The sequence below is a fragment of the Martes martes genome (assembly GCF_963455335.1).
Source record: "Martes martes genome assembly, chromosome: 4".
NCBI lineage: Eukaryota > Metazoa > Chordata > Mammalia > Carnivora > Mustelidae > Martes > Martes martes.
In genome coordinates, this window is record NC_137891.1 from 146,643,150 (window position 1) to 146,668,605 (window position 25,456).

At 49.4% G+C, this 25,456-nt stretch overlaps 1 protein-coding gene across 1 annotated transcript in view; it reads left to right on the plus strand.

Moving 5' to 3' along the window:
• PLPP3 (phospholipid phosphatase 3) overlaps positions 1-21,155 on the plus strand; it is an 81,591-nt gene extending 60,436 nt beyond the window's left edge. Inside the window, exons 5-6 of the mRNA XM_080800489.1 lie at positions 7,019-7,195; positions 20,883-21,155. Coding sequence (XP_080656615.1) covers positions 7,019-7,195; positions 20,883-21,008 — 303 coding nt within the window. The 3' untranslated portion in view covers positions 21,009-21,155. The remainder of the gene's footprint in view (positions 1-7,018; positions 7,196-20,882) is intronic.
• Positions 21,156-25,456: the final 4,301 nt, after the last annotated feature.

Here is a 25,456-nt window from a genome sequence, read left to right on the forward strand (position 1 = left end):
CGTGAATCAAACCTGGGCCCAGCCCTCAAGGAGCTCAACATGGCTTCAACACTCGGCACATCAGCCCATGTTTAGGGGGTGACTGATAGACCCAGGGGCACGCTAGGGGTGGGGACATAGACATTGCTAAGTCATGGGCACAGGCCTTGGTGACTTCAGTCTAGTCTCAGGGAGCAAGTAGACGATGACAGCAGCTTGGTACGCTGTACGGGGGTGGGGATAGGGGCAGGGGTAGGTTCTTATGGAAACTTAGAGTCATGGCACCCAAGCCAGCCTGGAGTGGCAGGTGGCAGAAGCTGGGGAAGGCTGCCAGTAGGGTGAAGATGGGCGGATCGGAAGAACCGCCTGCGTGCGGGTGAAGACGAGGGCGGCGCTTTGCAGGCTGCAGGTTTTCAGTTCAGTCCGGCTGTGGTGGCCGGTAGGAAGCAGCGGGTGGAGGGTGCATTGAGAGCTCAGAGGGCTTTCGGGACGGCTGCCCCAGCCCCTCCTCCTGCAGCTCCATCAGGCAGCAGTAAGCTGGTGGCGAGGCCTTTCCTTTGCCACCGCGCCTCCCTCTCTGAACGGGCGCCATGCCCCCTTGCCTTCTTCAGGGTGCTGTGTCAGAACCCTTCCCTGGCCCCTCCTTTGATACTCCCTAACTCCCTTTGCGGCCTTATTCCTCTCTCCCCCGACCCGTTTCTCAGCATCTGACGTCAATATTCATTGCTCTACCAGGTAAAGCGTCAGCTTCACGAGGGGGACGTTTTTGTCTCTTGATTCCATACCGTATCCCACTGCCCCAGACCGGGTCTGACACATAGTTAGGTATGCAGTGAATCTTTGCTGAGTGAAGGAATGAATGAATGAATGACTTCATCACGGGCCTTCGACATCCCCAAGCTGTGCTCTTTACCGTTCTGGTTAGAACTGTGTTCATCCCCTCATCCCTGAAGGACTCGGGTGATGTAGGAAAGGCCTTTGTCGCCTCTTTGCCGAACCCTTGACATATTGACTCTTTACTGGGGAGCCCGTGGGAACTGTTTATGTGTCAAAGGGTTTGTCGGATACCAAGGAAACAGGGAAGTGTCTGTCCTCTGACAGCCATGTTCCCTGGCCTGTGGTGGTTAGTCATTGCGGTTTTGTTCAGCATGTTTAGAATCATGGAGCGGTGGGGTCTGGTATGCCCACGAGACATGCCCACAGATCCTGGGAGTGTCTGGTGAAACCCCTTGCAGGGACAAGATTGTGGTTACTACAGGGAATAAACCACCATGTCAGATATAGATGTTTTCCCTAGTCTTTCCCCTGCCTATATCCATCCATCATCCATCCACCCATCTGTCAGTCCGTCTGTCCATCCATCCTTCTGGCACTTTCTGAGCCAGACCTTGTGTGAGCACCTAGGGACACCAAATGATCTCCTGTTTGGTGTGGAAAGTCTGAAAAGTAAATAGTCTCAGAGCAGGTGGTGGGGCTTCTCTGACTCAGGTGGACTGAGGCACGGGGCCCGAGGAGGGGGCTGCTCACTCCACTAGGAGGGACACTGACTGCACAGTTCACAGGTTCTCTAGTTGATAATCAGGGCAGAGATTCTAGTACTCTCATTATTAGAAAAGCTACACTTGGATTTTAGACGTGGGCCTTATAAAAGTATGTGGCAGGTGAATTCCAGGAGCATGTGTTTCCAGATATGCACTATAGGCCATCCTTTAGTCCCCAAAAGCCACGTAGTCCCCTCACATTGCTTTTCTCCTTAGACAGAAGTCCAGTACAAAAAGCTAACACTTGCTGTGCAGAGCCCAAATTTCCTCTAATTCCTCGCTAAGGAAGCTAGGTTCTGTGATTAGAGCTTGGACTTAGAAAAAGACACATCTTACTCAGTGTAAATCCTGCATCATGTCACTTGAGCAAGTGACATGGCCTTTTAGGCTTGATCTCTTCATCTGTAAAATGGGCAGAATGTGTCTACCCAATAAGATGGCCATGATAATTGCAGGGAAGTTCATGTGAAGCATCTGGAACAATGTCTGGAACAGGGCTCAACACACTGGTAGTTTCTCTTTCTCCCCCTGATCCTGCCAGGAAGCAAGAGCTGATTCTCTCCTGAAGGAGAAAAGCCCACTAAAATTCTTCTTTTGTCCTGAAAGCTGTTGAATAGCTTCCCAGAGAGAAATTCCAGCTCTGCCCCACGTAGACAAGTCACCAGGCACATGAACCAGAGCCAAGCGTGAGCTGTGGTGGAGATGAGAGAAGGGAGAAAGTTTCTCCCTGTGGGTGTCAGCGATCTGGACAGACTTCCAGGAAGAGAGCAGGCAGGGACAGAAGGAAGGACAAAAGCCTCCTTTTCGCTCTGAGCGGAGCAGTCCCAAGAGCGATGGAAATGAAGTGAGAGGACAGTACGGACCTGTTTCGCCAGTATGCAAATCATGTAATGAAACACAAATGACTTAGCAAGAACCCAGTGTGACTCACCCCACATCTGACTCTGCTGGTTCAGACCAGAGGAGCCAGCGTGAGTTCAGCCAGACCTCTCTAAAGAGGTTTTGTTGGAATCCCACAGGACCCCAGTTTGAAGCTAGGACTAGGAAAGAGGAGAGAACTCCATTTATGGAGTGAGTTCCCTGTGCTCGGAACTTTCACATACATCATTTTGGGGATGGGGGATCGTAGGCGGGGCATACAGCTTTCTGTTGTAACCTTCCTGTCTACAGTCAGCATTTTATTTTAGCAATTGGAAGAAAAATCTTAGTACAAGAACGAGATTTCATTTTTTAATTTTAACTTTTTTTTTTTCAGGAAGGGAGCTTAACTTTATTCGTGTTGGCTGTCTTTTCACAATTTTGAGCAGTATAGGTGCTCTCCACAGGTGTTTGTTTTTTAAATGAATGAATCTCATTACATAAGAGGAAGCAGAACTTCAGAGGACAGTGACTTGTTTAGGGTCCTGCAGGTGGCATGGAACAGAGAAAAGATTCAAATTTAGTTTTGCTCTGATTGCAAATCCGACCCTTTTCTGCGATGTCACATTGGTGCTTAGAAGTGGATTCCTCCAGCCCAGAGACCTTCAGGCAGCTGGGGAAGTAAAGACAGCTAAGTCTTGACCTCTATGAGAGGTCACGGCAATTCAGCCTTTCTGGTTTTGTCCAGTTCTGCTTACCTCTTTCCTAACCACCCTTTTGCAGGATGCTTAGGACTTTCCAGAAGCCCCCACAGAAATTCCGAGTCCCAGCAAGTCTCCTTACTATTTTGTCTGGGACATGGGCCACAGTATCATTGTGGTCAGGAGTGTGACTTCCTCTGGTGAAATGGGAACGAACACAGTCGCCTGCCCCTTGTCCTGTCCCCTGGTGCAGGTTTCCAAGGCGGGAGGGTGCTCCAGAAAGTTCTCTCTGGTCACAGTGAGGCCCAGGCCTTTAGTATGGAGAGCCTCATGAGAACTGGACTATGAACCAGCAAAAGCCAATCCATTTAGCAGTAGGATTGGTGGGGCACAGAAGGACTTACCGGATCCTTTGGTCGACCTCAAAGCTCATTGTGGCCGTCTTCTCAGATGAGAAGTAGGCACCATGTGGAGGGTCATTGCCCAATCTTTTGCTTTAGTAATCTACTTGTTTTGGTGAAATCAACCACAGCCGTCGAGTAAATCTCATTCACCAAGGCAAAGGGTGATAGGATTTCTGAAGAGCCCCTTGAGTGCCCGGTCCTGGGAGTCCCATCGATCCTGGCAACCCGGAGAGGGAGACACTCTTGTACCTGTACCTTCTCAGATGCGAAGTTGAGGGACCACCCACTTAGGAAGTGGTAGCATCAGGGCCATTTTACCCCAGATTCACACTTGCTGCTCTGCTTCGCCCTGAAGCCCCAGCTGCAGACGCCGGCCGAGGTCAATCCTGAGACCCTGAGCCTGGATTGATGTGTTTGTTGCTGACTATAGCAAAGAGCAAGCTTCAGTGTGGGGCTGGCTGTCCACATCGCACTGCTTCCCCAAAGCATTCTTTTCCCATGGCCCCTCTCCTTTCTCATTCATAAGCACTCCTTTCCTGAAGCTCTTCTGATGACTGGTCTCTTCCTCTCTCCCCAAGTTCCTCTCCTGTATTTATTTATTTATTTTCTTTCCTTAAGCTCCAGCCTTAAGTATCTGAGTCAGTGGAAGGGGAGATGTGTGCCATGTCCGGTCGGGAAGCCCACCCTTCCTCTGCCCCACCCTGACTGCCAAGGCCCATGACCTAACCTCTGCACAGAGGGGCGGGGAGGAGTTGGAGGATTCTAAACGAGCACTTTTTGAGGATCTGCAGATTATTTTATTTGTGAGAAAACCAAAGGCTCGGTGAGATTTTTCTGATGAGCACCCGGCGTTCTTTCTGTCCCTGACCTGGCCCTTGTCCACTGCCAGAATGCTGGAGGAAGGCCAGATCATGGTGGGGACAATGCAAACAGATGATTGTTTTTTGTTTTTTTTTTTAAAGATTTTATTTATTTATTTGACAGACAGAGATCACAAGTAGGCAGAGAAGCAGGCAGAGGGGGAGGGGGAAGCAGGCTCCCTGCCGAGCAGAGAGCCCGATGCGGGGCTCGATCCCAGGACCCCAGAATCATGACTGGAACCGAAGGCAGAGGCTTTAACCCACTGAGCCACCCAGGCGCCCTGGATGGTTGCTTTTTGCCCCGAGACTTGTGTTAAGTGGGAGCTACGCCAGCGTCATCCCATCCCCACTCCTTGAAGGAAAGGATCTTTTGATTCTCCATTACAGAATCCACCGCTGGCTCATTTCTGCACAAACGAGGGTGTGGCCTTTGACCTACAGGTTATTTGTTATGGTACTGAGGGTCTTGCTTAAAATCGTGTAATTTTTCACCATTTGCTTAGAGTAACATTTCCCAATTGTGATTCAGCAGGTAGCTACTCTGTAAACGTCAGTAAGTATTGTTGGTAATGAAAGTAAGGATTTCCTATGGAGCATTTACCATCTTGTTAAAAGACCCTTAGTATTCCACGGAGTATGGTTTGGGAAAGACTGACCTACTAAGTAAAAGTCGGGTTCCTTAGTTTGATATCCACACCCTTCCTGAGCCCCCACTTTGCCTCTGTAGCTCTGTGGCTCATCAGTCCCCCCATCCCCACCCTGTACACCCTCCTCAGCTGTACGGAGAGCCGTGAGGTTCTCCAGAACTCTGGCTTCTGAGCCGTTGCTCTGCCTAGATACACACCCCTCCCCGCTGTCCCCTCAACTCCTAGCAAACACAGATGCATCTTTAGGACTTAAGTCAAGTGCCCCTTCCCCTGACCTTGGTTTCCGAATTTTCTTCGTAATTCCTAGGAAGCCTGTAAGTGCCCTTGCTCGTGTTCTTGGATTCCCCCAATGAATGAATGTTCTGTAGGGCAGGAATTACGGCTTCCCATGTCTGTGTCCTTAGCATCTTTTGGAGTCCCGGGTTTATTTGTGTTTCTTTTCTGGCTAGTTGTATGGTTTGGGCCTTTTAGGTTATTCCTAGCAGAATTTCTTTCAAGTCTTTTTCTCCAGATCTTTTTAGGATGTCCCTAGGATTTGGATGGGATTTACATATCAACTTTATGAGCTTACAAGCTGAGTATTTATAACTAAAAATTCTAGCTGTCTATTCAACATGTCCTTTATGTCCCTTACTTCAGAAAGGGTCCTGTGTAGTTCGTGGCAGGCTGATTACTGTTTATCAAATCACCTTGGCTGCTGTGAGGATTTTACCTCTTCTTTTAGATTTTTAACTGTTGTTTTTTTTTTATATACGAGAAACTGTCGATCTTTATTGCTTGTTTAGCAGCTAACCTCAGTGAATTCTTTATTATTATTTTTCATTTGTTATTCTTAGATTGCCCAAGAATGCATTCGTAGACTTTCATAATGATTATAAAGTTGTCTGCTGTTGTGTAGGCCTGGGTTTTGAAACTGTCTTCCTGGTAGTTGAGAATTCAGTGCTCGACAGTCTTCCCTTGCTGGCAAGAGTGGCTCCGGAAACTTCCACTTGTCTTTCTACTCAGGTCCAGCCACTGGCTAGCTCCTTCCTGTCCGCCAGAGGGAAGGTGTTCCTTTGTCTCAGGAAGGGCTGAGCCCAGCCTCTGCCGCTGTCCAGGTCTATCTTGGGGCCATCGGCTCCTCCCCTCCGCTCTCTTCCCCTTTCTCCTGGTCTCCCCCAGTGCCTGCCTTTGATTTGTCGTCGGAAGTTCCCCTTGTCCAGTTGCCTTTTCCCCCTCATTTCCCAAGTTCCCACAGGAACCTGGGAAGTAGGTTGTGCCCAGAGGTTAGAACGGAAACTGCAGCAAGATAACTCTGAGGGACAATGCTCAGTTGACGTCATTTCAACTTCTTTGCTTCGGCCAGAGGTGGTTTTTTTTTTCTTCCATTTTTCTTCAGGTTACTCTTCTACTCCACCCAGCCCAGTGTCTGTCAGCCTCTGTGTGAAAGCTCTCTGGCATTGTCTGCTTGCTTTATGTGTTTCCTGATATTCGAACTCAAAAATCCATAGCTGGGAGTGGTGACTTAGAAACTTGTTCTTTGGTAGAGGTGCTTTCTGTTGAAGTAGAAACATCCCTTTTTGACTGTCACGAGAACCTCTCCTATCAGTCCTGCATTTCTTTCCAAGATGGTCCTAAGCAACAAGTAGTATACAGACGGTGCCATGTAGTGTCCAGGGAAACACACAAATGCAGTGCATGAGTCGTCACGGATTGCAGAAGAGAGACCTGTACTCCCTTGGTTACTGTGCTTTCATTAGTTTAATCGTGAAGAAGATGAAAGGGAACACATGTTCATGAAGTGTCTAGAATGTGCCGGGCAGTGGGCTCTAGGGCATTCTTTGGCTCTTCTCATTTTTTTGTATTTTTTGTTTTTGTATGGGGACTAAGGCTCCAAGTTTGAGTAACTTGAGGTCATATCCAGGTTGAATGCTCTTTGCACACCATGTCACCAAAGGTCTAGATGGTTCCACTGAGTGGAAACAGAGTGGGTGTCGACCTGGTGTTCTAATGCACTTAGTGTCTGTTCCTTTTCTCTCCCTTCTCCAGCTGTACCTGCAGGCCCGCTTCACTTGGCGAGGGGCCCGCCTGCTCCGGCCCCTCCTGCAGTTCACCCTGATCATGATGGCCTTTTACACGGGACTGTCACGTGTGTCTGACCACAAGCACCATCCCAGTGATGTGCTGGCGGGATTTGCTCAAGGAGCCCTGGTGGCCTGCTGCATAGTAAGTAGCATCTTGTTCTCGGTCCACAAGCAAAGCCCCGGATGGCTTGCTCGTTCCATGTTTCCAGCTCGGTGACCAAAGCTAGCAAGCTCTCAATTCTTTTCTCTGCATGGTGTATCAAGGGTCCCGTCGCCCCAGGACCCCCTCAGTAAAAGGACGGTACTTTCTGTTTCCTTCCAGCCTGTGAGTTTTCCTTCGGCAGAATCTAAAAGTCCTCTTCTCTCTAACCACGGCTCATAAAACATTGCAACCGAAAGAGATCTTATGTCTACCTTGCTGACTTTACTGATGAAAACATTTAGGGTTTGAGGGGGGAAGAAACTTGCCCCAGGTCACATGTCAAGTGACTAGCAGAGTCTGGGTCCCTGACTCATTTGGTGCTCACGTGCTGCTTTGGTGGACACTTAAAATTCACTAGAACTCAGCTTCTTGGAAACTTCTCCCCTTCCCACTGTGACCTTTAGGGTGACTTGGTCAAAGTCTGAACTTGGTGCTGGCTAGAGAAGAGGGGTTTGGTCAAGGCTGAGCCCTCCCCTGGCTAGCCTGAAGGGCCTTGTCCACCAAGAGAAGGGCCTAGAGAATGGCCTTGGGATGGACCAGGGTCTCGTTTGCCCCAGGTGACCAGGTTACCCTTTTCTCACACTTCACCCCTAACTCTCGGTGAGTGCAGCATGAGGCAGCTCACTTCCCTTTGCCTCTTTCTCCTCAAGAATCTGTTTTTCTCACCTGTGAAATTTTGTGGGGCTTATTCAGCAAATGTCAGGAGCACCTGCCCTGACCCCGTGCCTTCCCGGGCCGCACTCAGGGGAGTTCACGCCAGGCCCGTGGGAAGCCCAGGGTGCCGTAATGGCTGGGTGTTTAGGCACCACGCACGTGGGTTGTGTTGTTTGTATAACTCTTGCCCCACCCACTATAGGACTCATGAACAATCCAGAGATCTAGACGAGCCCCCAGCCTTTCCTCCTTTCTGAGCCTGGCCGCAGCCCCATGTCTTCCGACGATAGCCTCTCCCAGTCTCCTCTGCTGGTGTCTGTTGCCCTGTGCTGATGTTGCTGATGTGTGTCTCCCTTCAGACTGTCAAGTTGCCCGGGGAAAGGGACCATAGGTGACACGTACATGTTGCTCTCCCTGCCTTCACCAACGGCTCTCTGGGAATCTAGCTCAGAATAAGTAAACATGTTTTTTAATCAACAAAAAGTAAGGATCAGTGGGTGGCTGTCTTCTTGCGAACACTACAAGAGACATTGTCTTGAAGGCAGAGGGATGAGTAAGGAAGGGCGCTTGCTCCTAAGGAATCCCCAGTCTAGTTGCTTGCACCGCTGGCCAGGACAGGAGTTAGAATGCAGCACGGGGCCTCACAGAGACACCCACAGGATGCCTGGGGGAGAGGGCCCAATGCGGGGTGCAGCGGGAAGAGAGGGAGGGGGCAGGGGCCCGGGGCTACCAGAGTGGGCACCACGCAGACATGCAGAAAGTCGCATCTGAGCTGCGTGCCAAGGGACTGCCTGTTTGGATGGCTTTATTCATTACTTTCTTTCTTCTTCTTTTTCTTTTTTTTCAGTCAAGGCTAAGGGGAGAGAAATTGTGGGAGCAAACCGTTAATGAGAACAGCTGTCACTGGCTTTTTAATGGGCAGGGCCAACAGGGGTCGGGTGTTTGCAGGGAAAGGTCACCCTTTGCTGACTGGGCCCTTCTGAACTGTGCTCTCGGCGGGCGGACGGCCTGCTGCTGCGTTTCCTTCTCCGTGCTCGGCTGCCTTAGTTCGAGTCTCCTGCACCCCCAATTTAAAAAGGTGCTGGGGGTCCTTCCTGGCTGTCCTCTTGCATATCCCGTTGCACTCTGCATGGGCAGTGAGATGGTGTCCGGGAGGACCAGGGTTTTTTTTTTCAAGGAGGGAAGTGACGGGTCTGACTTTTATCCTCTTTGGCTCTGGCCGACTGTAGCACGGGATAGGAATTTGGTAGTAGTGATTGTAAAGCCCCTCAGAGAGATGAGCCAAGTCGTCCAAGGTCAGAACTGGTCGATGGCTGCCCCCACAAGCCTCCTGACTCTAGACCTTGGCCATGTGCACTGGGCAAGGAAGGATGGTCGCTGGAGCTGAAGGGTAGCCAGAGGCAGAACAGCATAGACACCTGCTACAGAGCGTCATTTAAGGGTGTCACAGGGCCCTTCCCTACCCTTTGGGCTGATCTGGTCATTGTTTCGGGTTTATTTATTTATTTTTAAAAGATTTTGTTTATTTATTTGACACAGAACACAAGCAGGGGGAGCAGGAGAGGGAGAGGGAGAAGCAGGCTCCCCGCTGAGCAAGGAGCCCAATGTGGGACTCAAGCCCAGGACCCTGGGATCATGACCTGAGCCGAAGGCAGATGCTCAACTGACTGAGCCACCCAGGCTCTGGTCATTGCTTCAAGTTTTGTTTTGTTTATTTTAAGAGTTTATTTATTTGAGAGAGAGAGAAAGAGAGAGAGTGAACACAAGCAAGGGGAGGTGTGGAGGGTGAGGGAGAAGCAGATTCCCCGCTGAGCAGGCAGCCCGATGTGGGGCTGATGTGTGCCAGGACCCTGGGTTTATGACCTGAGCCGAAGTCAGATGCTCCAATAACTGAGCCACCCAGGTCCTCACCATCGCTTTGAGTTTAAGAGCCTGTTTGACAATGTAAGGACAGTTTGGAAAGGAATGATAAATATCTTTCCCTGTCTTCTGCCTACTTAGCTGGGAACACATGATGGCAGGGGTTTGGTCTTATTTACCATTTTTCTCCAAAATGCCTAACACCCAGCCTGGTACTCAGGAGCTCGTGGTCCTGACAGGCTTGGCATCCCAGTGCAGAGCCATCCACTTCACGGATGACGTCAGAGGGGCCAGGGTAAGACGCCGTGCCTAGTCAGCCCAGGAGCTCAAGAGTGCTCAGCTTGGAGGAGGGAAGCCAGTGGGTGATTGCCCATCACTAGAGCTGTTGTTCTGGCTTTGAGTGTGAGGAAGACAAGCAGAGTTCAACCCTGGCCTGAGCTGGAGAGGGGTCTGGGCAATCCAGAGGCCTTGTGAGCACCCTGTGTTCACTGGAGGAGGGGACAGGTGGCAGGCTGTGGCCCCACAGGTGGTACAGTGCCTCACCTGAGGTTCTCTTGGAGTGGTGCAGCGTGGCGTTTGCAGCCTAGGCCAAAGCCCATGGCCTCCCCTCTATTTGTGTCTTGTGGCAGAAACTCCCCCTCAAGAACCAAGGCTGGCTGTCCCAGCGAATCCCAGGAAAAGCCCAGCGCTCCTCTCTGAATGTGGCTGTACTGATGGATCTGGAAACACGAAGCATGGGGCGTCTCCTGGGGTTGGTTAGGGACACCCGGAGGAGGCAGCACAGGATGGTACCAGGCCGCTGCCTGGGTGCCAGGAACCCCAGAATCCCTTTCTCCCTCTGCCCCGTCACCGAGCCAGGCTTCATCGGACTCCCCATCACCTTAACAGAAAAGTAACATTCGCAAACACATATTGAGAGCTCCGTGTGCCGCCCATGATAAGCCCTTTTCACAGATCATCCTCAGTCCCCTGAAAATGCCGTCCTACCCTGTAGCCATGATTGTCCTCTCTAAAGAGATGAGGAAGGGATGCGAAGGATTGAGTACCACAGAGAAAAGATAGAAGAGCCAGGGTTGTCCGCAGGTGGTCGACAAGGGCCAGCAAGAGCCAGCACTGTGAGATCCAAGGGCCTGGAGGGTCTGGTCTCCTCCTTTCTGCACCCCTCACACCTCCAAGCACACCGGCCTTCTCACCATTTCCCACCCCCTTCGATGGCAGCCCCCCTTCGACGGAGCATGGCTCTGGTTTCACCCCATCGCTGGTGGAACCTTCTGTGTTTCTCATGTTGTTGCTGCAACAGTTACCTCCAACTACAGTGGCTTCAAACAACACAAATTTACTTTCTTGCAGTTCTTGAGTTCGGAATTACAAAATAGATCTCACCGGGCTACGATCAAGGTGTTGGCAGTTTGTGTTCCTTCTGGAGGCTCAAGGGAGAATTTGTTTCCTTGACTTTTCTAGCTTCTGGAGGCTGCCTGCATTCTTTAGCCAATGGCCCCTTCCTCCCTCTTCAGATCTTTCTTTCATTTTCTCTGGCCTCTGCTTCCATCATCACATCTTCTGAGATTCCGACTCTCTGCCTCCCTTTTAGGGCTCGTGACTCACTGGGTCTGCCCAGTTAATCCAGGAGAATCTGCCCATCTTGAGGTCTTGAACTTCATTGCATCCGTAAAGCCTGTGTGGTCATGGAAGGTGACATATTGGCCAGTCCTGGGGATTAGGACACATACATCTTCAGGGGACCATTGTTCATCTACCATACCTTCTCCTCCCTCTTCCATGAAGACGGAATTGTCTGACTTTCTTCTCCTGCTCCCTTGACCCTTTGTGTGATTTTCCTGCTGTGGCCTTCAGCCTGGTTTTATTGCGTGGTTGCCTGTCCAAATATCTGTCTCCCCAGCTGGACAACCACTGTCTTATTAGCAGAATCCATGGCTTCACCTTCTGCGGATTCGTCCTCAGGCTTAGTGAGTGGTGGGCACCATAGATGCTCAATTAGCTGTAGTTAAAGAATGAGTCATGAATGAGCTTGTGACCCCAGGCCAGACACTTCCCCTTGGAGCCTGGTTTCCTCATCTGGGCAAATGGGTGTTGCAGGCCCCTCTGTAAACTTCTTCCACAGAAGTTCAGAGGCATAGCTGACTTTGTAGTAACTAAGCTTGACCTCCCTTCTCAGATGGACCCGTCTCCCTGCAGTGTCCGTGAAGGGGGCCTCTCTCTGGGGATGGGGACTTGTCTCTAAGTCCCCAGTGGGTGCAGGGTATAACCTTAGAATGTTGGCTGAGTCACTGGAGAGCCTTGGGCGACAGGTTGTGACAGCGAAGCACTTTCACCCAGGTCTGTAGAGACTAAGCCCTATCCTAGCAAGCACATGTGTCTAGACAGAAACCACGTGTCAAGCAGGAGCTGACTCAGTTTCCTCCCCCCCATTGCTCACTCAAACCCTTTCCAAAGAGGAAACATGATGACACTCGTCACAAACAGAGAGCCTCTGTGGTGTCAGGGACTGAACAGAAACGTGGGCACGTAGGGCCGGATAGGCCTGTGCACTGATGTTCACCTTCATGCACATGGACGGAGGTGGAGAGATCCAGAGGCACATGGACAGACCCGGTAGGACCCAGACTCATAGATGGCCATCCTCTCTCTTTCTCTCTCTCTCTCACAGGCACTGAGAAGCATAGGCACGCCAGACAGACAGGCCAATGCAAACACAAGCACATACTGACCCTCATAGTCCCCCTCCTGCCCATCTATACACACACACACACACACACACACACACACACACACTCAGTCATCCCTACCAACAACATTGGAGCTCTACAGCTGGGCTTAGCTGACCCATCCCTGGAGTAACCCAGGGACTCAGACGAGGCAACAAACATCAGTTCATTTCCTGTCTGGTGACAACTTGCCTATCTGGTCACCTCCTCCCTGACCCTCTCGCAGATGGCAAATTACGGGGCCCTGGGAGGGGTCAGGGCAGGGCCAGGCCGCCATTGCTGTGGGTTCTGCAGAGGAAGCAGCTGCTGTCGAATGTCATAAACACACAGCAGAGTCTTTCCTGGTTTTCCTCTTCCCTGGGGGTGTAGCGCGGCTAGCGGTTGCTCTTTTGTGTGTTGCTATCTTCCTCCAGGATGTAGGGAAGGGCGAGGGTGTTCTTTGTCTCTGCCCCAGTGAGGTGACCTTGGGAGAGAAGACAAGCAAGAACAGGAGTGTGAAGAAGAGCTAAGTAGTGACACCCCTTCAAGAGCAAATGGGTGCAGAGAGGGTGTGACACGCCCAAGGACACACAGTGGCAGAGCTGGGACCAGATCCTGGCCCTCCTAATCCTATCTCACAGGACTAAGACCGTGAACTCTAAACATGCTTGGTCTATGTCAGGAATCTGAGATCTCCTTCTCGAAGGGAAGATTCCTATCTATTCCCATTGGATTTATCCCACTGCTGCCTGGGCACAGGGCAATGGATGAAATGACCTTTGCAAGTCTCTTTTGGCCCAGCAAAAAGTCTAGGTCTTTGACCAGTAGGCCCCAGGGCTGACCTCGCCTCCCTAGGGCCCCTACTCTCAGGTGGGTATGGGTGCCAAGACTGTGGATGTGGGACAGAGAAGGAAGCAAAGATGGAGACAGACGTTGACCCCAATAGATGATGACTCTGTCCTCCACACTCTGCAGTGTCCCTCTCAATTCCCCTTTCTCACTGCACTGCTGAGATGAGTGTGATGAATGATGAGGCTTCCTCCTCCAGGAGGGGAGTCTCACTAGCCATCTGCTAATTAGGCATACTGTGCACATCACTTCTCTCGGCCACCTTTCCCCTTTGTGTGATATGGGGGTGGTAGCCCCTCCCACAATCTTTGGACTGAGGATTCAGTGAGTAAAAGGTGCTCATGTTTAGCCCATGCAACCCAGATGGAATGTGTCGTGGGGAAGGTACTATATTTTGTCTTCAAGATTTGGAGCTAAGAAGAGCTGGTCCTTAAAGAGCTTTCGTGCAGGAGCTTTCCCAGACTTGACCGTGATCCATGATAAGAAAAAATTTTCCATCATAAGCCAGTAGAGGCACTGACACATAACTGAAACATTTCACCAGATAAGACTTACCCTCACTGTGTGTGAGACATCCTAATATTTTTTTACTCAACCCTTAAAAAAGCAGTCAGTGCATTTTATAACTTACTAATGACTTGTGACATGCAGTTTGAAAAACACTGATCTACTGGGGACACATGAGAGGGGATAGTTGGTTCTTCCTGAGGGCGTTGGAAGGCTAGAAAGAATTCCTTGAGATGGAACCCTGACGAGGGGACATTTTCTATGAGCTGCAAAAGAGAAGGAAAGGCATTTCACACAGGAGGAATGTTTCAGAGACACAGGGATGGAAAAGAACAGTGAGAATGCAGTGTGTCTTCTGATCCTAGAAAGCTTCAAAACGTAGGACTTCTGGGAGTGAGGGCCCTGCCTCTTTCCAGCCTCTGTCATCCTTTTGTACGGTGTTCCTGAGCGCTGGCTCCTGCTGGAACTAGCACCCCACTAGCAGAACTGTCAGCCCGATGCTCCCCCTTCTCAGAAACCCTCTTTCATCATAACCTAGAAGTGCCTTCCCAGAAGGCCCCAGGCAGCCACCGATCACTCTCCTCCTCCACAACGGCCCCCACCCTCTCTCTGCTGCTCTGAGCCCTCCTTCTTTTTGTGGGACTAACTTCCTCCACATCTCTCAGTAGCAAGGATGGCTGTGAATCATGGTAACTGAGGCAGCATTTGAATGACCCTTGATGGATAGGAAGTGTTTTCACATAAATTCTTCCATGGAAACCTGACAATAACTATGGGAAGGTGAATTTTTAAATAATGTTTGCACTCAAGTACAGGGCAGATCCATCATCTGAAGTCACAAAACTCTTCGCTTTGGATAAATTCAAGCCCTGACAAGAGTGTGGCTTGGCCTGTGTGACACAGCAGGAGCAGTTGGGGGACCAGATCCTGCTGTCTGACTCTGAACGAGACATTCTTTCCACCCTGTCAAGTTCCCTCACAGATAGACCAGGAAATTATTCAACAGTGGTGCTGGCAGTTTCCCAGTGCCAAAAGCCACTGGAGGCCCTTTTTTGAGGTCAGAAGTGATGACTGCAGTTGGGTCGCTCTCATTTAGTCAAAAGACAGAGCTTGCCCAGGATGGCTTTTCTTTAGACAACACTTACCCTTAGGGCATGAGGGTGAGCCAGGTCCCGAGGCTTTCTCCTACAGAGAAAATGATTCCTTTAATCTAGGAGATTGTTTGTTATGATAGAGCAGGATGCCAAAAGGAAATCCAGGGGCTAAGGCGTGGGGGATGTCTGCAAAAGGAGCAGCACAGGGGCGCCTGGCTGGCTCAGTCGTTGGAGCCTGGGACTCTTGATCTCAGGGCCATAGGTTTGAGCCCCACATCGGGTGTAGAGATTCCTTAAAAATAAAATCTTAAAAAAAAAGGTGGGGGGAGTAGCACATGGTCTCTATCTTTACATGCGGGTGGATTCAAATTTATTGAGGGCTACAGTTGCTGGGCTCTGAGTAGTTCGTGGGTTTGAGTAGGTCATAGTCTAAAGTGGAAATATGGTGTGGCATTATGCCTCAAAACCTATGCCTAGTGCTAAGATGGCAGGTCATTGAAAGTTGCGTGGGTAGCAAAGAGAAGATATGGGCAGCTTGGGGAAGGTATCTTGGAATCCAGTGTACAGATAAAGGAGCGGCTCTCAAAGCAGTTGCAAGATGTGGAAGACGTTCAGCCATTAAATAGCAGAGGTCGGGTTTGAGCCTATCTGTTCATCTGTACCCAGTGTCCAGTGGTTCTCCTCACTTGAGTCTGCGTAGCAGACACCTACAGGATCGCTGAACGCCTGTTCCAGGCCACACTCCCAATAGACCTCTGGCGGGCCCAGGCCTCTGCTTTCTCAAGAGGCCGCCAGCTGATTCTGAAATAGATGCTCTGAGGATGACACTCTGAGAAATACTAGAATGGACAACTTGCCGTTTTCTTCTGGTTGTAAGAGTCCAACATTCTTCTCCTTTTCTATTTATCTACCCCGAGCTGGTATCTAAGCTCACCTGGGGGACGGGGCGGTGGGGGGGAGGGGGGAGAGGGGGCTTCTAAAAACCTTAATGTCTGAGGATGTGATTGCTCTTTTCAAGGCATTCACTTACACATTCTCAGAAGTCGACACACGCAAGGAACCCAGGAACACGTAAAGAACAATTTTGTCACCATAAGCTGCTCTTAACAACATGACCCTCAGCATCTGCTGAGCTGGCCATTCGCGGCAGTGGGAGTGGAAACCTGGCAGCAGACCAGGATGCTTGCTCCTGGCCGCCTCCGTTCTTGGTGAGCTCTAGCCAGGCAGTACCCCAGCAGCGCTGGACTGTGTGGATTCCTGGGGGGCTGGCATCTCTTGGAGCCAGTAAGTGCCAGTGACAGAACATCAGCGGCATCTTCCTTTTTGATTGTGCTGACTCAGTCCCCAAAATAGCCTCAGAAATTACAGGACCTAGTGATCAGATGCTATCTGCCTTGCGGAAAACTCCCACCTGCCTATGGTCTTCCCGTCTGGCTGGACTTGCACCTGTTGGCTTATAATTCTGATTCATTCTTCTCTCCCCCTTTCTCTCCTTTTCCTTCTTTCTTAGAGCCTTCTCTTGTTTGTTGCCTTCCCCCACAAAGGGCAGGGGAGGAGAAGTGGCACTGTATGGATAGGCACTGAACACACAAGCCAGTGACAGTGGCTCCCATTTTTTAACTTCTTACTGGGCCCCAGGCACGTTGTCATGCTTGTGCCTTTTATTATAACACGTCCTTAGGGTAACGCTTGGAGGTGGGTACTGGGTCCCTCATTTAGGTATTTTACTGAAAATGGCAGGGCTTGGGTTTGAAGGCTAGTCTGTCTTGCTCTAGTGGGCAGAGCTGGTTGCGAGCATGCGATAGCCCAGTAAAGACAGTCACCCTGTATGCTTCTTACCCCCTCATAACCGTGAATGGCGTTTCTCGCCTGGGATTGCCTTGTTTGCGTGTAGTCTTGCTCTCAGTTGAAGGACCCCACCGTCCTGATGGCTTGGGTCCCATCAGGTCACCTTGCACCCTTAGGTCACAGAATAGCCTGCCATTCTGACTCAGGAGAAGGTCAGAACCACTTCCCCAAGATACTGCAAGATGGACCTCGAATATTTGAAGGCAGAGGAAAGCAGAGCTGGAATTTCCTTCCCCTGGTGTGGTTACCCAGACCTTAAGAGGTTTGGTGGGAACAAGTGCAAAGATTTCTAGAGTTAATGCAGAACTCGAAAGGAAAGTACCACCTCCCCTGCGCACATAACCACCTACACGGTTACATAGCATCTCTGTCGACCGCAGTCCATTCTCAATGGCTCAGAAAACTGTGTCTTCTTGGCCTGTACTACAACGATGCCATGGACTCATCCTCCCCGAGGTGCTGCATGGCCTACCTGGCACCCTTGCCTTCAGGTTCCCCGTGCCCTTTTCGACTGCTTCTGCCTATCAGCTACTGTCTTCTCACCATGCTTCTTCCCCATAGACCACCTAGACAGTGGCTCCTAAGGCTCTCCAGGATAAGGTCCGAATTCCTTAACGTGTCCTGGGAGGCTTCTTGAGACCTGGCTCTCCTCTTCAGCTTTACTGACTGCTTGGCCGTAGCCAGCCTGATCTTCTTTTCCGCAGCTCCTGAACATGCTGTCCCCTCTCCTGTGCTCCTCTGCCTGGAGCAACATTCCTGGCGTTCACCACCTGCTAACTCCTACTTATCCTTATCGAGCTCAGCTCAAATACACCTTCCTTAGGGGAAGCCTTGTAAAGCCGCCTCCTGTCCGCTTAGGTCTGGGTTAGATGCCACGTTCTCTGGGCGACTTCAACACCCCGGCTTCCCTCTATCATGATCTTTAACACTGCATTGTAGCTGTCTGTTTGCCGGGATCTCTCCCTCATTGCCCTGCGAGCTTTTGGGGGCAAAGGACTCTTATGTGTATTTGTCTTTCTAATCTCAGGGCTTGGCGCAGAGCAGATGTTTGGTGTGAAAAAACAATTTATAAAATGCAAAGAATCAGAGAAATGGAATTGAAGGCAAATGCTTCGGGCAGCGTAAGCAAGAGCTGATCTTGCTGCTTAGGGTATAAATTTCGGGTTGCCGATGCTGTTGTTTATTATCTACTGCTCTCTTTCCTATGAGGAGATCTGTGGACCAGGGCCTCGGACTGAGAGCGGTTCCCTAGACATCAGATAGCTGCCTCCCCGCCTGGGCCTCTGGGTTTTCTTTTTGGGTGGAGATCACCTTCTGCAGGAAATGGAACTGCTCCGAGCGAAGTTTTCGCTTTTGCTAGTCCTTTTTGTGTTCTGCTGTTCAAGCGTTAGAAAGACTGAGCCCTGTTTTGAGTCCTGACAGGATCAGGTTTCATGATCCCAAAAAAGTGTTTGTGTAAGCTCAAGCCACACTGAAAGCAAAATGCAGCTTAAAGGGGGATTCTGCCGGACCTCACTCAACTTTTCATCCCGCTGCCGGGCTGCGTACATGCAGGGTATGAGTGCGTGGTGCCCCTCAAGTCCGTGGCATTTGCCTGTGCCCGTAAGATGGAAGGCTAGAGTGCTTGCTTCCAGTAGAGAGGAGTTTAGAAATTCAACAACAAACACGGAGCCCCTCGTATGGGCAAGGGTCAATGCTAAGTGTTATGGGTGATGTGGGATCATTAGGGCCCGGATTCCATCCCCAAGAGGCCTCCCATCTAGGGAGAAAGGCTGACAAGCAAGGTCACATGAGGGGCTTGACTTACTTGAGGTCCATTAGGTCTTTACTTTGGGGCCCAGAGCATTACAGAAAGAACATTTTTTTTTTAAAGACTTTATTTATTTATTTGACAGAGATCACAACTAGTAGGCAGAGAGGCAGGCAGAGAGAGAGAGGGGGGAAGCAGGCTCTCTGCCGAGCAGAGAGCCCGACGCGGGGCTCGATCCTAGGACCCTGGGATCATGACCTGAGCCAGCCAGGCGTCCAGAAAGGAACATTTTTTTGTTGAACTATATTCCAGACTCAGGTTTAGGTCTCCTCGAGTACGTTATTGCCTTGAACCTCGATATTATCCCCATCTTGCAGCTGGGAAACAGAAACCCTAATAGGCAGTAGATACGAGCTCTGAAAATTAAACTGGGAAATGAGCCAGTAGATGAAGGCGGTGTCAGAATGTTGAAGGGAAGAGGTTGATGGGGACTGGCGGACTGCCCCCTGCTGTGTTTGTCTTCAGCAGGTGGAGTGAAGCAGGAAGAAAGATCTCTGAGAAACGGGAGCAGTAAGAGACCTTATTTGGTGAGGCCAGCTGCTGGGCAGGACCAAGTGCAGCTGGGAGCCAGCCATGGAGGGGTTAATTGAAGACACCCTCAGAGACAAAGTTAAGGAGGAAGGGAGGGTAGTTTCCTGGTAGAGGTGGGGACACTGACTCTGTACCTGTCAGCCAAGAGTTGAAAGTTTAATTGTCTCCATGTTTAACTTTAATCGTGTTCCTTAGTATTTCCTTATTCCGTGAGCACTTGAAAGCCTCTTCTCCAGATGTGTATAAAGGATCCCTGGCCTGGGGGCCTAGAACCTCCCAGCAGGGTTGGGTCCAAATCTTTTCTTGCCTTGGCTCTCAGTTCTTTCACTGTTGATACCTCCTTGGAAAGGAAAGGGACAGAAGGCTTAATTTTTTTCCTTCGTAAAATGGAGTAGCTCTTGGACTGCAAATGTTTGAGTAGGTGATGTGAGCTGGGTACAAAATGCAAAAGGTGTCACGGTTTTGTTGTGGCTGGTAAGTCTCTGCTTCCCGTTTGTCTTCTAGTCACTTGAGCTCCTGAATAACCGTCATTGCCAGTTTCTTGCTGTGATTCTTGGGGCCCTTTTGTTGATTGCTGTATTTCTCCACAAAGGACATTTTGGAAATTGGTTCAGCAGGTGATTCCAGTTCCCACGATGGCTGGGCCTTGGGTGCTCCGAACCTTGGTGTTGGCGAAGTCTTATTAAATTAAGAACGTCACTTGCCAGCCTGTACTGTGTCCAGAATGAAGTCACAGTACCATCATCATTAGTGAGCGCATGACCCGCTGCAGGACAAGGATCTCTCAATCCAGAAAGCTGCTAGACATAAGGAAATTGTTAAGGGTGTTCTAGTCTCCATTCTGAAACCCAGCCATGTGTTTCCTATTAAAGGATGTGACTGATAGCTGCCTCTTACGGTTTACTCAATAGAAACTCCTGTTGCTGAGTGGCTGAAATGGATGCCTGCATGTTTACTTTGCCATCTAATACAAAGCACAAAGTTTTCTTACTTCGCCAACTCATCAAGTTCTTGAATCTGTCATCGTCGACTGATTGAGACAGGAACTACGCGTGAGCCATCCCCGTAGCCCTACATGTTGGATGTTCAGTGAATGTTCCTCAGTGATTCTAAGACTGGGTGAGGCCTTGTTCACAAGGAGGAAGGACGTTGGAAAGGAGCGATAGGAGTTTTCATTGACCTCTCCCCCGGGTTAGTTGCTGACTCTCCCTCAGCCACAAAACCCCAGCTCCTTCACCCCCATCAAATTGTTGAACTCTCTGGGCTTTCAGGAAAACATGGTCACAACTGCTTCCTTCTCCAGTCCTGCTGATAGGAATTCATGTTGGCTGATCTCTTGTGGTCACACCCTAGATTTCTTTATGGGTAAGGGAAAGTATCATGGATTAATGAGTGTGACTAATTACGACTTGCTTCCTTGTTTAAGAACTTATTTTTCATCGCTATTTATTTGCATGGAGAAATCAAAGAAATAGGGTTTCAGATATGGAGCACTGGACTGAGGGTCCAGAGAACTAAGTTCTACTCCTGCCACAGCTGTGCAACCTGGGGCATGTCACTGTCCTTCCCTGGGCTTCAGTTTCTCTAGCTGTAGAACACAAGTTGGAATATATTATATATGTGATCTTTATGTGATCCTTCCTTATTCAAAGTTCTACGGTTTGGGGTCCCCTTTTCCCAAAGGCTGTACTCCTGTGACCTTCCCTTTGCCTGTCCCCAGACCCCAGACCCCAGATTTCTGATTCGGATGTCTGATTTTGTGCTTCTAGGTTTTCTTTGTGTCCGACCTCTTCAAGACCAAGACGACACTCTCCCTGCCTCCCTCGGCTCTCCGGAAGGAAATCCTTTCACCTGTGGACGTTATTGACAGGAACAATCACCACAACATGGTGTAGGTGCCGCCCACCTCCTGGGCTGTTTTATGAAATGACTGCTGACAGCAAGTTCTTGCTGCTCTCCAATCTCATCAGACAGTAGAATGTAGGGAAAAACTTTTTGCCCAACCGATTTTAAAAAGGAAAAAAAAAAAAAATTCTTACTTTGTGGCCTTCCAAAATAGGTAGCGTTCACCTATGTGGAAACAACAGCAAATTAACACCAAGTGCCGAAATCCTGGATGTGCAATTGGTTTAAGTGTTCATGTTCTAGTGAACACGGGCTTGTTCTGGAACAAACACTAAAAATGATTTGTGTAGAGTCTGCCGATCACCCTTGCAACCCAAGGAATCCCAGGCCTGTGAGAAAAAGCTCAAATTCCCATTGTAGCACACAATGCCAGAAATAGCACTGAATCAAGAAAATAGCCATGGGGGGCTCCTCTCTCATGTCTCTCTGTCCACACCACTCTATTCTGTACTGTGACTTCGGTTCGGGAAGTTAAATCTAAGGAAAGAGCAGGTTTTCTACGCCAGGTGATTCGATCCCGAGTCCCAGCTCCTAGCCCTGAGGCCTCAGCCCTCACTCCCCCCGGCCCACAGGCCAGCAACCACAGCCCCTCACGTTAGTGATTAGGAGACTCTTTGTGGATGAGTGAATTTCGCAAATAGCACAATTTCAGAAGAGCTCGAGGGTGCTGGCCCTCCTTTGTCTTCTTTTGCCCACGTCCTGCTGTTGTGGGGGACCGTCGGCTGCGGGAGGCCGCTGTTGTGTTCACCAGTCACCCAGCACCTGCACGCCCTCGGATAATAGTTAAAGTTAGCTTCCGTCACTGCTTTCTCCCTTGAGGCCCTTGCTGTGTGCCCACCAGGGTTTCCCGGAAGGGTCCGGACACAAGCCAAGGCGTGCTCTGCCGCCAGCTGATGGAAAGCAGCCTTATGCACAAGAGACATGGGAGTAAAGGGGCAAGAATGAAAAAACCCACCAAGCTTTTGGCTACTCGAAGTCAGAATGGGTCAGAGTAGCAGACAGTCTCACGCCTGAGAGGCTACCCTTCCAGATCTCGGAGCTGACGAGGGTCTCTGTGGGTGCTGCTCTTGCTAAGCTGTGTAAAGCACTATTGTCTTGGGGTTGATCTCTAGGGCAGTTCTTGGTAGGTTCTGCTGGGCAGAACACATGGGTTAAATCTCCGTAGAGTTTTTCTCATCCTCTATCCATAAGTGTCCTTCCAAGCAAGGCCTCGCTCTAGGCAGTAGACAGGGATCCTTTCTACTGAACCTTGGAGGAAAGGAGGAAGGAAGAAAGGCTTTCCGATCACGGATGCAGACCTTTCAAAGGGCTAAGTGTAACCACATGGATCAACCACACGCACAGCCTTACTACAGAAGCCGTCCTTTCATTTCAACTCCTAGCAAGCTATGATTTTTATATATAAATATTATATAAATAATGTATAAAACATTAAAAGTTAACTATGTAAGATATTATTTCTGAAACAATTTTAGCTATATCCACTATGATTATAAACTGTGTCTCGACCTGTGTTATTTACATTAGCTGCTTAAAAAAGCATTGAGTTATTTTTTTTAATATCAACTAAAATACCGTAGTTCTGTGGTAGATGTTGTTTTACAATGAAAGAAATAACTACAACTAGAGAAAACTGTATAAAAACATTAAAGTGTCAGTATTTTTGTAAGGTTCCATTTTGTAAAGAGAATAATATTCAAAGACTTTTGTAGAATACAAAGTGAAAACTTGTATCTGCGAAACTATACTTGTATTAAATGTGCTTTTTAAATAAAAGCTCATAACACAACTAATGAAGGAGCTTGAATCCTAGAATGTTCGAGGGATGTGTTGTTTCCGGTGTGTGGTAGGAAGAAGGGGGACTGTGGGCGATCTGGGGTCTTTGAATAGGCCAGCCTCACCTCAGGGCACCACTTCCAGATCCTTCCAGTGGGAAATATGGTGGCCGTTGGACTGCCATAGCCGTCTGAGCTGCCCTTTCATCTCCGAAAGCCTGTTTGCCCAGTGAGGCTCTGCCTCTGCTCTGTCTCGGACCCTTCTAAAGAGCTTTTGTATTCTAAAGGGGTTTTGTCGGGAGGGAGGAGCTGTGGGCCCCCCAAAGGCAGATAAGGAGCAGAGCTCCAGATAATGTGTGCTTGGGGAGCTCCCAAGGGAGCCCTTTATACATCAAAGGAAGGAGGGTGGAGGGCGCTCCAGGGAGAATGGCAGCTGGCCCTTGCTTTCTCTTCCGGTGCCTGCCCAGCCGAGAGAAGCGGGGAAGCTAGAAATTTCCCCTTCAACACGCACCTGTGTGCCAGGCACTTCTGCCTGTTTGTCACTTTTGATCCCGATGGCAGTTCTTTTTTTGAGAAATGAGGAATAGGAAGGAATGCAAAGATCAAACGACTTGTCTAAGATCCTGGAGGAGTCAGCTGCTGGCCGGGACTCGTATTCATTTCCTATTGCTGCTGCAACAAGTTATCACAAACGTAGTGGCTTAAAGCAGCCCAGATTTATTATCTGGCAGTTTGGGAGGCCCTAGGGCAGAAGCTGTTTCCTGGTCTTTTCCAGCCTCTCGAGACCATCTGCATACCTGGGTTTGTGGCCTTCTTTCTTCATCTGCAGAGGCAGCAGCGCTGGGCCAGGTCCTGCTCACTCTCTCTCTGAATCTCCGTTTCTTCCATCTCTTCCACATTTAGGCCCTGGTGATTATGTTGGGCCCACCTTCTTTTTTTTATTTTTTATTATTTTTTTTATATTTTATTTATTTGACAGACAGAGATCACAAGTAGACAGAGAGGCAGGCAGAGACAGAGAGGAAGGGAAGCAGGCTCCCTGCTGAGCAGAAAGACCGATGCGAGGCTCGATCCCAGAACCCTGGAATCATGACCTGAGCCGAAGGCAGAGGCCTTAACCCACTGAGCCACCCAGGCGCCCCGGGTCCACCTTCTCTACCTATATTAAGGTCAGCTGATTAGTAACCTTCATTCCATCTCCTTAATTCCCCCTTGGCGTAGTGCATAGCAGATACGTAGGCCCTAGGGATTGGAACATGGACATCTTAGGGGAAGCGAGGGTCATGCTGCCTACCACAGTTCACCCTCCAGGCGGCAAAGATTCGTATCCAGCCCACACGCGAAATACTTTCACTGGATCCCAACATCCCACAAGGTTTCAACACACGGCATCAGCTCGAATCCAAAATCTTACCTAATTTCCAACTTCAGAGTCTCAGATCTCATCATTGAAACGAGATCATCTAAAACAGGTAAAGATGAGGTGCCGGGTTGAATCCATTCTGAGGCATAATTGCCCTCCATCAGTAAGCCTGTGAAACAAGTCAGTTGCTCCCAAAATTCAGTGAGGGGATAGGCGTAGAATAACAGACATTCTTGTTCAAAAGAGAAAATGGACAGAAAAATTGAAGCCATGGTTAGCACACAATTTCAAAATCCAACGAGGCAAACTTCATTTGGTTTCAGGCCATGGGAATAAGCCCATGTGGCTCATAGCTGCTGCCACCCAGGTCAGTCAGCTCTTCACTTCTAGACAAGCCTGCTCAGGCCCTGATACTAGCTCAGCACTTTCCCAGCATTTTCCTGTAAGCAGAAATGTTTCATTGGGCCCCAGGATGCAGCCAGGGCAATCCTTGAGGTCAGAATCCAAATCTTCCTTTCAAATCGAGGGGAACAAAGGTCCAGATAGACAAGATAACTTACTGGGGGAGGGGGATAAAGGGGGGCACACAGCAAGTTAGAGGAGGGACTGGGAGACCAACCCCCATACTGCTAATCCTCCAGTCTTCCCACCACAACTTTCCAGTAGCACTGGACAGACTCAGCTGGTCTCAAGAAGAAATAATCCCATTTCCTGGAGACTTAAGGAGAGGCGGAGCCATGCCATAGTACAGACAACTCTGGGATTCACGTCCTAACCATTTCAATTACTTGTTGATTAGGATTAATTACCTACTGTGTCCTGAGCACTAGCAAACACATAAGATAAGACTGTGGATTAAAGGAACCGGATGTCAGTTTTAAGGAGTTTATAGGCTAGAGGAGAATGTATAAAATCAAATAGTCACACACATTTGTAATTAAGAACTAAGAAATAGAAAAAGAGCCAACCCATTTTTAAAACTTCATAATGGAGGATATGCAAATGGGAGATAAACATAAAGCATGCTGAACTCTGTTAGTCACAGGGAAAGGCACATTAAAGTCGCAATGAGATATCACTACATACTTGTGACATCCTTTTCTAACTTAAAAAAAAAAAAGGCAACCCAATATACAAAATGGTGAAGGCATGAAAACTGGAACTCTCATGCACTACAAGTGTGGAAGTAAATTGGCATAGCTATTTTGGAAAATGTTGGCAGTATCTACTAAAGCCAGTAATACACATACCCTATCCCCCAGAAATTGCCCTCCTAAATATGTACCCAACAGAAGGATCT